The sequence below is a fragment of the Populus alba genome, chromosome 1 (assembly GCF_005239225.2).
Source record: "Populus alba chromosome 1, ASM523922v2, whole genome shotgun sequence".
In the NCBI taxonomy this organism is placed as follows: domain Eukaryota; kingdom Viridiplantae; phylum Streptophyta; class Magnoliopsida; order Malpighiales; family Salicaceae; genus Populus; species Populus alba.
Window position 1 is genome coordinate 35,798,672 of NC_133284.1, and position 15,695 is coordinate 35,814,366.

Sequence of the window (15,695 nt, forward strand, 5' to 3'; positions counted from 1 at the left end):
AAGATCAGTCCAAACTTTAACTGTAACTGTAACTAGGAACTGGTCTTTAGCAGTTCCCTAAACAAACTTTTGTTCTGCTTTACCACATCCACCGAACTCCTATTTTTGCTCATCTTCTCCAACTTTCAATCTCCGCCGTCCATTCCTCCTATTTATCCCCCACTCTTCCTCTTCTCTACACTCGTTCTTCCCTGCCCTCTCTTTTCAGCCGCATCTTTTTTCCTTTTCTAAGATAGTGAAAGCAAGAAATTTCTTCTTCTCTTTCTCTTACAATGGCTTTGCTTGTAGAGAAAACAACAAGCGGTCGTGAGTACAAGGTCAAGGACATGTCTCAGGCTGACTTCGGCCGTCTCGAAATCGAACTGGCCGAAGTTGAAATGCCTGGTTTGATGTCCTGCCGTACTGAATTCGGCCCTTCACAACCATTCAAGGGAGCCAGGATCACTGGTTCCCTTCACATGACTATCCAAACTGCTGTCTTGATTGAAACTTTAACTGCCTTAGGTGCTGAGGTTCGTTGGTGTTCTTGCAATATTTTCTCCACTCAAGATCATGCCGCTGCAGCTATTGCCCGTGACTCGGCTGCTGTTTTTGCCTGGAAAGGGGAGACCCTCCAGGAGTACTGGTGGTGTACTGAGAGAGCTCTTGACTGGGGCCCAGATGGTGGTCCTGATTTGATTGTTGATGATGGCGGTGATGCCACTCTCTTGATCCATGAAGGTGTGAAGGCTGAAGAGATTTATGAGAAGACTGGTGCTGTCCCAGATCCAGCTTCGACTGATAATGCTGAGTTCCAGATTGTTTTGACAATTATTAGAGATGGATTGAAGACTGATCCTAAGAGGTATCACAAGATGAAGCAAAGATTGGTTGGTGTTTCGGAAGAAACTACAACTGGTGTTAAGAGATTGTATCAAATGCAGATTAATGGGACTTTACTTTTCCCCGCTATTAATGTCAACGACTCTGTCACCAAGAGCAAGGTATTGTTTTTTAAGATCTGGGTTTTTGTTGTTTAGATCTGTTATGTGTTTAGTTATTGATCTGTGTTTTAGATCTGATGTGATTAGTGGGTTTTTGTTTTAGATCTGATATTAACTGGATTTGTTTCTAGTTTGATTCAAAGTTGTCGATATTTCCACTTAGTTTCAACATAAATACTGTGAACTTTTTTAATGGATTTGCAATGTTGTGTGGTTATTGAGATATCTTAGAATCAAAGAGATATTATTGTCAATTATTGTGTGGGTTTTTTGTAAGATATTTTTTTTGAGGTTTATGATGAAAAGATTCTTTCAAGTTCTAAGCTTTTGATTTGTTTAAGAAGCAAAAATGTTTCGACTTTAAGATCAGAATCATGGTATTTTTTTAGAATATTCTATGAGACTTTGGAACTTTCGCACGATTCTTATTTTATGAGAACTTGCAAGTTTTTTGTTACTCTATTATTTAATCCAATTGGTGATTAGCACTCCACGATTTTTATCAAGGTTCGTTGCATGATTCATGTGTCGTGCTAGATGTTTTGAATATGGCTTCCAACTCTCAATCATCAGTTGTTGATTGATGACTTCTGAATTCTTGTATGTGATTCTGCACGATTCTTGTTCTCTGTCGTGGTCTAACAATTGCTCTTAATCTTTGTGTGTACAGTTCGACAACTTGTATGGATGCCGCCACTCTCTCCCTGATGGTTTGATGAGAGCCACTGATGTCATGATTGCCGGCAAGGTTGCTGTTGTCTGTGGTTACGGTGATGTTGGCAAGGGCTGTGCTGCTGCCATGAAGCAAGCTGGAGCTCGTGTGATTGTGACCGAGATTGATCCCATTTGCGCGCTTCAGGCTCTCATGGAGGGTCTACAGGTCCTGACCCTTGAAGATGTTATCTCCGAGGCTGATATCTTTGTCACCACCACTGGTAACAAGGACATCATCATGGTTGACCACATGAGGAAGATGAAGAACAATGCCATTGTCTGCAACATCGGTCACTTCGATAATGAAATCGACATGCTTGGACTCGAGACCTTCCCTGGCGTGAAGCGCATCACCATCAAGCCCCAAACTGATAGGTGGGTCTTCCCCGACACCAAATCCGGCATCATTGTCCTGGCCGAGGGACGTCTCATGAACCTGGGATGTGCCACCGGTCACCCCAGCTTTGTGATGTCCTGCTCATTCACCAACCAGGTGATTGCCCAGCTTGAGCTGTGGAACGAGAGGAAAACCGGCAAGTACGAGAGGAAGGTCTATGTGTTGCCCAAGCACCTTGATGAGAAGGTTGCTTCCCTTCACCTTGGCAAGCTAGGAGCCAGGCTTACCAAGCTCTCCAAGGACCAGGCTGACTACATCAACGTGCCAGTCGAGGGTCCATACAAGCCTGCTCAGTACAGGTATTGAGAGATGGAACTTGAGGAAAAACGTGATCGGAGACGGCGCTATTGTTTCTTTCGTATTTTCATGATGATTTGTCCTATATTATTAGGCTTCAATTTTTTCCTAGGATTTGTGTTTTGGTGGTGGGGAAGACATGGGAGGAAAAGAAATGGAACGGTCTATCTTGAAGACCACATGGGATTATCTAATAAGGTTTTGGATGGGGTTGTGTGGGATAATATTGTAGCTGTTGCCATTTGAGTTTTCTTGCTGCAGCTTTTCTTCTTTTTAATCATGAAAAATATAAAAAAATAACCTTTTTGTTTCACCTGTTGTCTCTTTTTTTGGATGCCCATGTTTCTTGGCTCAATGCATTTTCGTTGCTTGCTCTTGTGCTTTGCCGTTTTAAAAAATAGTATAAATTTTCCAACAATGATTTAAAAAAGAATTTTAGAATTATTTTTTAGTATTTTAAATTGTTTCAATCATAAAAATAAGTTTTAAAAATAAAAAAAATATTATTTAATGTATTTTTAAATGAAAATTAATTTTAAAAAGTAGTATTTTTAAATATTTTGTTTTTTATAGTAATCTTTTGCTAGAAAATTTATTAAAATAATATATATTTTTATTTTTAAATTTTTTTTATATTAACACATTAAAGCTATATATATATATATATAGAGGCTTTTATGTGTTTTGTTTAGATTCTAATTTTCGAAGTTTTTTTTCTTTTGAAAATAACATAAAAGTAATTTTTTTTTTAAAAAATAATTATCTTTACATTAACATATTAAAACTATTTAAAAACATAAAAAATATTTTAATTTAAAACATTTCATTTTTTTTTTGAAGTGTGGTCCAAATGCAATTTCAAATACCCTTGAACAATAATAATATTACCTTAAAAAACTAAATGACGTAGTATATCTATATCTTGAACTATAGTAAAATCATATTTATGTCATTTTATCCAAAAACAAATTAAGCCTCTTGGATGAGGGTTTTTTTTTTTCATAATAAAAAAATAATTTTTTACCTCTAAAATCAACAAAATATAAAATTGTAGACTAGAGGCTTTCTTGACTCTGCGTAAGTTTTTTTAACAATAAAAATACATATTTGCTCTAGAGTCAAAAATTACTGTGTTGTTGGATGAGGTGTTTTGGGGTTTTTGAATTTTAATATACAGTGCAATTACATCTTTAATATTAGAAGAGAAAAAACATAAGCTTAATATTTGAGGGTATTTTTATATTGGTATTTTATGTACTTGTTGTGGTAGTTGGGGAGGGGGGTTAGTATTTTCACTTTTTCCTAATTTTTAATGCTTGAATTTGTTGGAGAGTGCTGAGTAAGTCCCAACATGTGTGTGGTGTTCGTGCCATTTAGGTGGTGTATATGACGCCATCCAATGGATGTAACTGACCTTTCATTGTCCCTCTAGATGCCCTGTTGTGTCCTTTTTTATTTGGAGTGGTGCGTGACAACTGATGATAGTTAGATCATAACCGGTGGTTATTTGATTTTTTTCCCATTCTTTTCTCTCTCCAGACAGGTAATGTATTTCATTGTTCTCTTTACTTTATATTTTTTAATTTTAGTCTTTATTCTATTTATTTTTTTATTTCATTTCTTTTCCATTTATATAAGGTTTTAATTTTTTCAATTTATTCATTCAATTGCAATTTTTAATATGTTTGGTTTTTCTTTTCGGTCCTCATTTTTAAAAAAATTTAATTTGTCATTGGCATCTTTGTTGCAGTTTTTTTCTTTCAATTTCGTCATTCAATAAAAATTTTTGTTGTTGTTTTTTTTTCTTTCCAGTTTGACCCTTATTCTTTTGATTTGTTTTCCTTTTATTAAAGCTATTTTTTCAATTCAATTAAACTCTCCAATTGAAAATTTTTATCCCTCTAATTGATGTTTTTTGTCACCCTTGTTTTTTGATCTTTTTGTGTAATTATTTTTTTTTCTGATTTTATCTTTCAATATTTAATTTGTTGAGAATTCGTCTCCGTACGATCTATTATTCCACATTAGTTTTTTTTTTAAATATTAATTTTGTGATTATCTTGAAGTTTCTTCTATGGATTTATCTCAATCTTATGATCTAGATCACGATTTTTGCATGTCTTTTTTAAATATAAGTCTTTTTTTAGTTGTTCAGTTTTTATTTTATTTTTTAAGGTATTATTCTAATTCATCTATAATTTTTTTTTTATACAAATGAAGTTTATTTTTTATAAAATTTTTTTATTTTAAAATTATATTGATGATATGTTCGGTCTTGCATAATATTTTTTATGATATAAATTTACTTAGTTGTTACATTTATATTTATATTTTAAATTATAAGTTTTTTATAATATAGATTTATCTTTTATTTATTTAAATAAATAAATTTAGGAGAGATAATCAGATGCATCAATTGGCTGTCTTGCTGCATATTTTCTGACTTCCGTTATAATGAATGGCAAAATGAGCTGTGCCTCCGAGCTGCAACGCGCTGTGGGTCTCTCAAGAGGTAGTTATTCTGTACTTTTCTGGCAATGCTGTGATGGAGGAAGAAGAATGGAGTGGGGCACAAGGGAGTGGGTGTTTGTTGTTTTATTTATTTTTTAAAATTATTTCTATTTTCTGGTGTTGGGTAGGTTTCGCATTTTATTGATGTTAGTTCGAGAGCTGATTTATTTCTTCAAAAAAAGAGGCTGGAAGTAGGTTTTTCTGGAAAGTTTTTCACTGCAAAAAAACATTTGATGAACGTTATTTGTCGCTCGTTGCTATCCTGACTAGCAACTAATTTTATTCTTTTTCGAAATAAGTTAAAGAATCCTGACAAAAGCTGTTTTTTGTCAAAACCAATGGAGGAAGATGCACATTTGCAAGTTGGCAAGTTAAACCACAGTTAAGAGCCTGTTTGGTATTGCGGTAGCTATTATAATTGTAATTTGAAAAAAATCGTTTTATAAAAAGTACTTTTAATTGAGGTTGGTTTGAAAAAATAGGTGTTTGGTTAAAACTGTGATTAAAATTGAGGTTGAATAAAAAGTAGTTTAATGTGTTTGGTTAAGAATATTTTTAAAATTGAGGTTATAAAATAATTTTAAGAAATATATATTAATATTGATGGTTTTAAATTTAAATATTGTAAATTTAATTACTCCTATTACATCATGGAATAATAATACTTTATATAAAATATTTTTTTGTTATTCCATTAAACTATATATAATTTCATTACGTACAAAATTCATCCGATAAGAACTACAGTTTTCATAATTTTTTGAGTGTGTAATAAAATTAAATAAAATATTATCAGATATAAAATTGATATTATAGTGCGAGTGAATTTAATTCACTCTATACTACTTTTTCGAGAAAAAAATATTGTTCACATCACAGTGCGAATGAATTTAATTCACTCTAAACTAGTGTTTTTTTTTTTTTTTTAAATTTAATGAAATTAACACACTGCAAAAAAAAAAAAAAAAAAAAAAAAAAAAAAAAAAAAAAAAAAAAAACCTGGACGAACAATGGAAGTGAATTGCACTGTTCACGTGAACAGTGCAATTCACTTGCACTGCATTATTTTTTTAATATGAACAGTGTACCATGTACAATGTTCACGCTAATTGCGCTGTTCAATGAACAGTGCAATTAGCTGCAAAGTGCAATGAAAAACATGAATTTTTTTATTTTCATTTACTGTGTTTTTGACGCAAAATTTGCGTGGGCCCCATATATAGTAAATCAAGTTTTTTTTGTTACCAAACGGCTGCTGACTGATTTGGGGTTGGTGCGGTCAAGAAGTCGGTAATAGTGTGTTTGACAGTGTGGTAACAGTTGCTTTTTAAATAATGTTTTGTACCAAAATACATGTCAATGATTTTTTTTATTTTTTAAAAATTATTTTTAACATCAGCACTTCAAAACGATCCAAAAAGTACAAATCACACTCAATTTTAGCCAAAAAAAAATATTTCAAATTTGTTGGGAACGCGGTTTGCACCGCGTTCCCAAACGCTGCCTAAATGACATGGGTTGAACTCATAAATATTAAAAAATTATGTTTAAAGTTTTTTAATATTTTAAATAATTTTTTTTTGAAATAATACATGTGAATATAAACTAATATAAAAAATAAAGTGTAGTATAATTATTTCATATTAAAAAGTTAAGAAACAATCAATATAAATATAAATTATATATATATTTTTTAAAAAATCAATGTGGATTGATTTAATATATATATATGAAATGTAATGCTGTTATTTTCACAAAAAAAAATTAAGAAACAATCCTTATAGATATAACTATATATATATATATATAGGTATTTCACATTGATAAATTAAGAAATAATATATATGGATATAGATTATAAAAAATATGTTTAGTTATCTCATATTAAAAAATTAAGAAACATTCTATGTGATATAAGCTATATATATTGTTATTACATATTGAAAAGTCAAAAAACAATCCATGTAAATGTAGATTATAAAAAATTATGTGAAACTAAATATTCATAAATTAATTTTATAATTTTTAAGATTTATTAAAAAAATAAAATAAAATATAAAAAAAGAAGAAGTCAAGTCCCACCCTAGTTGCACCGGGTCACATAAGTTTTTAGTTGGCCGAACAACTTATATTAGTTTAACCAATCTAATTATAAACGTGGATTTTTATAATTTAAAAACTATTCCATGCTTCTAGTCATCTAGAGCCTAAATTAACTCAATGGTTTAATAATCATGGTTGAAACATCGATTGATGTTTTCAAAGCTGGCTTAAAAATTAAAGGTAAGTTATGAATACTTGACAAGTATTTTTTTTATTAATATAATATCATAAATAGTTTATATATACCTCAACAAATCTTATCGCTATTTAAAGTTAATTAATGGCAAGTATTCTTTCCGGGGTCCATTGGCTGCCTTTCTGCTTATTATGAAAATCGGATCTGTTTTCCTTTTATCTGAAGGGCAATGAAGACAAAACATGTCGTGGAGACTCGAAATGGTTCAAGGCAATTCTTCATTTGTCTTTTAATAATGTCCATGGCCTGTTCCTGGGCACGGAAATCGGAAAGCAATGATGAAGCTCCTTCTGATAGTGGATGCTTTCTTGGGCTGAACAATTTTTGTTTTCACTGTCGAGCTGGTTGTAAGACACGGCTTGGGTCTGACATACAGGTAATTAGATCATCAATTTAATTTTAAAATAATATGGTTTTGATTAAAAAAAAATATTTGAATTGATCCGACCATTAATCAAGTTAGCAGGTTAACCTGTTAGACCACCGAGCATGGCCAAATCAATGTAAAAATTAGTTTGAGTTATGTTTAAGATAGATTAGTGGCCTCGTCGTCAAGCTAGCTAGGATGTGTCGAGTTTAGTAACTTTGAGAAAACTAATTCACAGACATGGTGTTGCCAAAGTGGAGTTTCAAGAAAATTCGGAGAAGCAGTAGCAGGCAATCGATGGAAAGAAGAGAAAAAAAACTTATCTGGAAAAGTAAATTGGTCCTGCATTTCAAGATAGAACCTACCATTTTGGTTACAGTAAATTGTGTTGGATTTACCTCAAATCCTGCTACATTTTGAAAACACACATCAGAATCTAGTCCCCAGGCCTAAAACTACGATCTTGAAAATGAATAGGGCTCGAACAAGAGTTCGGAGATATGTTCGATGTTTCCAAAGATGAACAGTCATATAACATTGGGTGAATGGTGAGGGCCTGGCATGTTTGAGGCAGCATGGTGATGTAGGCTGGTAGTCTGTCAGGGAAACAAGGCTGAATCAGCAAGAGATGGTGCAGCTAGCAAAGGACCAGCAGAAACAGTGAAACTGGAGAATCGCCGCCTTGAAAGGGGTTGCGCCACCGTTGCTATGTAGCCACCAATTCAGGGACCTAAAGTCTAAAGATATAGCAATGACATGGGTCACAATAAAGCAAGTAGGTAGCTTATATTAGGGATTTGCAGAGAGAACCTTCAAGTTCAATGGAGGCAAAGGATCTGAAGTCTGAACAGTCTAGGAAGGAAATACGAGCAAATTTCTGATATCTAATGGTCTACTCTCAAAACGAGTCTTGACACATTCTGACAAATAAACCATGGTTGATGAATCCCAAGAAGTCAATGTTAAGGAGCAGCCATTAAATTTGATGGACATTCTTGCATGATTTATGATTTTAAGGTGAGAAAATCCTTCTTTTTTTTTTTTTTGTTGTTGTTGTTTTTCATCTGGCGTTAAGGTAGAATGTTTATCTTTGCTGGAATCATGATTTTACTCTGGAGAGGGTCTAAAGCCATGAAACTGAAGATTGCAGCAGGTAATGCCGAGGGTCAAGATTCAAAACTGCCTTTATCTGTCTGATGGATATGGTTTCCATGTCTGTATAATATATGATGATGAATACAGGCTAATCTTTGTGTTATTGAATTTTATTTGAGTTTATTTATTGAGTTTAATTTTGTTATTCTATAATATATTTAAGTGGGCTATTTTGGATTTTATTTAAATTTATTTGTTGGGCTTGATTTAGTTATATTTGATATGTTATTATTTAGATAGACTATATATAAAATGTTGTATATGTTTTTTTTTTATCCTCAATGTTATTTTTTTTTATTTCTCTACCAGAATTTTCTTTCTCTCGAAAATTGTAGTAACCAAAACAACTGATTTATTAACATCATTTTATTTTCAATTTTATTTTTCATAATTATTAATTAATCAGCTAATCCTATTGAAACTTAAATGGACTATAACTAGTCATTTTTATTGATAATTATTAATTAAGTTAATGAATTTTATAAAAACTTAAATTGACCACATCCAATCATTTTTATTGATAATTATTGAGAATAAAATGAAGAAGCCATTGCAAGTGCTGAAAATACCAAGCCTTTTAAAAGCATAAAAATAAAGGGTAAGCATTAAAATGAAGGGTAAGTTACTAAGAATTGTGATAAAATTGGCATCTCGATTTAATATTTATACATATTAAATATATTAAGTGAGTATATATAATGAAGTTCAAGGAATATAGATCTAACTAAATATGTTCTTGGAATTACATTATTTATATAGTTACCTTGTTTTCAACATGGCGACCCATTAACTATGCCATTTTTCCTATTATTTTTTCAAATTATGCTACCTTGTCAATTTTTCTGGCCGTGCAACTTAAAAACATCAACCTACAGGTTGGCTTGAGCCATAAAGTCTGTTCTGTTGTTACGTCAAGTTGCTTTTCTTGATGCAAATCTCACTAAAAGATTGTCATATGAGACTATTTTTTTCTTTTTTATCTAGTTTCTTGGTTCTTTTAGTTTGTTTTGTATTTTATTCCCTCGTTCTTTGTCAATCCTTTTGGGTTGTTTATTACTGTAGTGTATTACTTTGTTTTATGTGTATTTATTATTATTTTTTTCTTCAAAATTAGGGTGTATTAGTATTTGGGAGTTGCATAAACCTTTTCTTTTATTGTTGTTTCCCATTGAGGCAAGCTATTTTGCAGGTTTGTTTATTGGTCTTTCCCCCTTTTGTGCTTTGTATGCATCTTTTTCTCCCAGGGATGTTCATCATTTTTCATCCACATTGTTGCTTTGATTATTATTTGGCCTTTTCTTTTTTGCTTTGTTCGTCCATATTGTGTGATTTTATGTTGACTCATGATTGTTTATTGATTTCTCATCCTATGTCTCTTCAGAGCATTGAAACTATTATTGGATTTTTCTAGTTGCCATCTTTGTTATTTTTTAAGGTAGATGCTATTTTATTCATGTTGTTGTTTACAATTCAAGTTTTGGAAGAGCATTGTGTGATTTTCTCTTTCGTTTTGATGTTAGTTGGAAGGAAAAGATGTTGTGAAATTGGTTATGTTTAGCAGCATGTTTCATTGTACACAAACATTGTTAGGATTGTCTTCGAAACTGTTGTCTATGATGTCTTTAGGTGTCTGTATTTTGGTTCACCGCTGTCTTTTCTGCATATAATGTATCGTCTTTAGGCATTTTCTAGGATTAGTTTGGTTTCTGATGCTACTGAGCTTTTATTTCTAAGCAATGTTGTCATGTAACAATAATTCTGCAGACCTTAAAGATGATGACATATGGAAGCAAACTTGATTTGGAACTGATTGGGGGCTTCTTCGAGTGTCATGTTCTTTACTTGAGAAGTTTGCCCCCTTTTAGTTTATGTGTTTTCTTGCGTTGGATATTAATATACTGATGGGTGGTTGAGGAGAACACTTGTGGCTTTAAGAGTGTAATAGCTCCTTCACGTTATTTTGTATTGAGTTTTTCTTTTATTGTGTTTCTTTTATAGCTTGCTTTGTTTAGTTCTTTCTTCTTCTTTTGCATTGTTATATGCATGTAATGGATCCTTCATGTTATTTTGCTCTTTTACTTCTCTTTTTTGACATGCCTGCAGTGTTGGTGTGGTTATAATTAATGCCTTAGGCTATTGTTTCTATGTAATTTTTTCTTTCTAGGTTCTCTTTTTATCTTTCTAGTTTAACCTCATGTTTGATCATTTTCTTATGTTCTGTCTTCAACTCCTCTGTTGCTCAAACTTTCGGACATGTGATTGCTGCTTTTTATGCTCCTCTTTCTGAAGAGAAATAATATTCTTCTTATTATTTCAATCAACGAAAAGATTACGATTTATATAGATGGTTCTACATCAGGATCCTGCACTATTACCTATAATCAAGCCTAATTATTTACAAACAAGAAAACAAATAATTTAATGATTCAATTACAAGTTTGCTACCCATTCAGTGCTGATTTGGTTTATTACCTAATCAGTGTTTGATTTCCTTAACACTCCCCCTCAAGTTGGAGTGTATATTAATTATACCTAACTTGCCAAGTAAATTCTCAAACTGTGTTGAGCTTAATGGCTTAGTAAATAAGTTTGCCGGTTGCTATGTAGTTTGAATGTAGGATGTATGAATCATTCATGCTTGAATCTTCTCACGTATCAAGTGACAATTTATTTCAATGTGCTTTGTTCGGTAATCAAATATTGGATTTGATGTGATGTGCATTGCTGATTGATTATCACTGAACAGAGTCATTGGCTGCGTGTGATTTATCTTCAAGTCCTTTAAAATATTTTTCAGCCCTAGAGTGATATTTTGCCTCTGCACTTGAACGCGATACCGTTGTCTGTTTTTTGGTCCTCCAAGACATAGGTGCTCCTCCAAGTAAAATGCAATAACCAATAACTGATCTCCTTGTGTCCTTACAATGAGCTCAATCAGCATCAAAAAATGCTTGTAACTGAAGGTTACCCGTGGATGGTAACATGATGCCTTGTCTAGGTGTTTGCTTGATATATTTGAGGATTTAATGAGCTGCTGCCAGATGGGGTTGTTGAGATTTGTCCATGAACTCACTTAAGATGTGCACAACATAAGTCAAGTCGGGTCTAGTTATAGTCAGATATATCAACCTTCCAACTAACCTTCTGTATGCTGATCCATCCTCCAAGAGCTTCCCATCAGATTGTGTTAATAATACATTTAAGGAAACCGGGATGGCTTGGCATCCAAAAATCCTGTATCATTCAAAATATTGAGTGCATATTTTCTTTGTGACAAACTGATCCCATTCCGTGATCTTGCAACTTCTATGCCAAGGAAATGCTTAAGATGTCCCAAGTCTTTTAGCTTGAAAAGATTACAATTTATATTGATGGTTCTACGTCAGGATCCTGCACTATTACCTATAATCAAGCCTAATTATTTACAAACAAGGAAATAAATAATTTAACGATTCAATTACAAGTTTGCTATTTATTCAGTGTTGATTTGGTTTATTGCCTAATCAGTGCTTGATTTCCTTAACACTTTCTGCTTTATTTGTTTGTTTTTTCCACTCATTATTTTTTCTTTGTTTGTTTTTCTTTTTTATCTTTTTCTGCTTGACTTGATGTGTTTGCTTTTCAACATTTCTATTCTTATCGTGTTATTTTCAATGCTGTGCTTTCAGTGGGAGACAAACTTCAAAAAGTTACTGCAGGTTACGTTGCTTCGACATTGGTTAGTTGCTGCAACATTGGTTAGTTGCCTTCTCAACTCTTTACTCAGCTTTGTGAGTCCTTTGGGTTGCATTATAGCACTTCCAACATGTCCCGTTCCTTTTCTTTTTAGGTTGACTGATCTTCTTCTTCCCTTTTTCTCTCCAGGTTTACTGGAACAACCACCAAGTGTCTCGGTTGCATCTGACCTGTGCTCGAGATTACTGCCAGAATAAATTGAACTTTCTTGATATGCAGGTAATCCTTATTTTGTTGTTGCAACTCTTACGTTGTTTTACATTCCTCTGTTTGCTCTTTTTATTTCCCTTTTTACCGCGATGCTCATTGCTGGACTAGCCATCTTCGTGGACTTGCTGTGTTCATTTCGGGCATTTATTTTACATTTTTGTGGCATTCATGACATGTTTTATTTATCATATATTTTAAGTCACGTGCTTTCAACATGTCGATTAGATTTTCTTCCATGCCTGTTGCTCATTTTTCATTTTCGCTCCTGTTTTTTTGCTTGTTGCACACCACTCTGTACGTATTATTTTACCTGTGCTAACCTTATTTTTTCTTCAGCAATTATTGATGGCCTCCACTATGAAATCAGGGTTTTTACACCTATGAGAACATATCATCAAATATGGTGATTGCCAATGATGTTGAGCTTAAGTCAACCGTTAAGACCAATAAAAAATATCCTCTTACCACCGTTGTGCCAAGATACTACTTCAAGTTTACTGACTTTTCACATGTTCTCTCCCCAGGAAAAGGTTCACTGATTCTTACAGCTGTGCACAAACCCTTGTGTTTTTTGCCAAGCCTATGCACTTCCCTTTTTTACAATTAAATATCCAAGCAATTTTAACGTGTAATCCATGTTTTCATCAAGATGTTTTGGGAAGGATCAAAGCTATTCAACCGGTTGAACAAGTTTTGGTTCGAGGGAAAACAATGGAGAACAAGAGGGAGTTTACACTTTAAAACACAAGGTTGAGTCCATAACTTCACCAAATTTATTCTATGCTTTGCTCTTTTTAAACTAAGCTCTCTTGTTTTTTTTTTTTTAAAAAGGGGTGATGAGATGCACATGACTCTGTGGGGAAGCAATACAAGGAATTTTGATGAAGCCACTCTTCAAACACTCCAATCCCCCATCATAATTGCTTTCTTTTGCTGGTTTTTGTGTCACCGAGTACCAAGGTCAGATTTCAAGTTCATAACCTGATATTATCTTATAGTACAGATGTTCATATTGTATTAGCTTTCTATTCCTAAATGTTAAACCAATATTTTTAAAGTCATGTTTTATCTTGGAAAATGACTTTACATCGCTGCACTTTATATTTTCACCTGTTGTTTTGTTTACATTCAGGCAGGCAAAACCTTAATGGATCAACTGCTTCTATTTGGTACTTTAATCCAGACACTCATGAAGCATTGGCTGGTTACCATTATCACGTTCCTCCATCCTTCATCAAATCTATTTGCATTCAAAGCATACTTACTCAACTTTCTTCCCTTCCTTCAACCTTCATCTATAGCTGACTATGATATTTTCAATGGATGGTGATATCCAAGTTGTACTTGCTGCAACAAATTAAAAAGCTTGGTGGCATCAAGAGAAATCCAGTATGCATGGATCATGATGCCATAACATCTTTACCCATACCATGGTAAGTTGCATATAAGTAGAATATGCCTCCACTCTTGCAAAGAATTACATTTGTTTATCTACCGAAACGCATCAAACATATGCTCATCTACTGGTTCTTAAAGTTCTATAAAATCTTGGCAGGTTTCGATTTGACTGTGTTGCCGCTGACGAGGAAGATGTCACTAACTCTCTTATAGTTGGTTGTCGCACATCATTATGTTTGCTGTAGAGAATTTAATGACCCCATGATTATTGCACCTCCGATGGCAAGTAAGCTCAACAGGGCATGCATTTTTCAGCTGTGGTTTGGGGCTTTCAGATCAACAACCAATTGCTGCGAGATTATTGTGCTAAATTACATTAACAATAACATCATACTGTTAACCTTAAATATTTATATTTTAATACTGTCAATATTAGCATTTTTCTTTTTTACAAATGCAGAAAAATAAATTTTCCTCTCATAATTTCTTTGTTTTCATCATGTATTGTCCTTTCACCTATCCTTTCTTCCCTTTAACACCTTTACATTATGATTACATTTACTTTCTCGTTAGATTGATTTACCAACAACATCATTTAGACAACATATTATGCATCAATTTTTTCATTTCCATCAAATTTTAGGTGATGACATTTGCCATTGTCAAAATAGCAGATCTGCGTATAAAAAATACACCTCATTTAATGCAGTTTTCATGATTCAGATGCTATGTTGCCAACACGAACACACATTTCATAAATACATGTATGCCTTCAGATATATGGCCTTTCATTTAATGCAGTTTTTCTATGCATAACTTGGACCGTTTCTAAGATGCAAGATAATCGATTCCACACCACCATGTGTGAGATAATTACAGCCAGCACAATGCGTTCAAGCTACTGCTCAATCGATGACAGCTCTATCATCACTTTTGCTAAAGAAGCTGGGAGTCCCTTTCTTTATTTGCGTTTGCTTTTGTCTAGACCTTTTATGTTTGACTTTATCATTTTCGCCCTTTTTTTTAGTGCAGGGACACACAATCATGTTGTTTATATTTCCTTTCCAATTGCCAAGGTGGCTGCAACATGCACTAATGATCTTCCATCTGTCTTTTGCCTTGCAATTTCAACTTCTAGATCATCTCTGCCATGTTCTTACAAGAATCGTTTCATGTTGTTATCCTTAGAAAAAGCATTTCTACGTAAAAGGGATACTGGTGATATCAAGGGATCACCATTTATCATGCCTGGACATTTTATCTGTCATTACTCAAGTTAAGGAGACACAAAATAAATAAGAAACTATCAGAAAGCTCTAAATCTAAATCTCTCATTCTTGATAACAGTGAACTTGCTGCTATACAAAATCTTTAATGCAATTAGGATTTCAATGGCAAGGAGGGAGCACTTTCAATTGCAAAGGAATATGAGCCATGAAACATGATGCGTTGAATCAACTACACAACAAAACACACACACACACACACACGAGTAGAGGTTACCGGTGAAGAAAGATGGCACATTACATATGCATATCTTTCCTCAAATGTTGAAATAACCACATTTTGCTCGCCATGCCTTCTTGAGTTTTACGAGCAAAAACCGATGGATAAAATTAGAAGAAACCA

At 33.2% G+C, this 15,695-nt stretch overlaps 1 protein-coding gene across 1 annotated transcript; it reads left to right on the top strand.

The window, feature by feature from the left end:
• Nucleotides 1-105: 105 nt before the first annotated feature.
• On the top strand, nucleotides 106-2,704 carry LOC118055207 (adenosylhomocysteinase). Its single transcript, XM_035067030.2, has 2 exons — nucleotides 106-983; nucleotides 1,654-2,704. Exons 1-2 carry the CDS (start codon nucleotides 273-275, stop codon nucleotides 2,398-2,400), a joined length of 1,458 nt encoding a protein of 485 aa, XP_034922921.1. The 5' UTR covers nucleotides 106-272; the 3' UTR covers nucleotides 2,401-2,704.
• The last annotated feature ends 12,991 nt before the right edge of the window (nucleotides 2,705-15,695 follow it).

What these genes read in the sequence shown, in the direction of transcription:
- LOC118055207 (XM_035067030.2), top strand. Translation starts at nt 273, where the DNA reads ATGGCTTTGCTTGTAGAGAAAACAACAAGCGGTCGTGAGTACAAGGTC. An exon ending in ACTCTGTCACCAAGAGCAAG is followed by an intron (nt 984 to 1,653) that starts GTATTGTTTTTT and finishes TTGTGTGTACAG; the next exon opens with TTCGACAACTTGTATGGATG.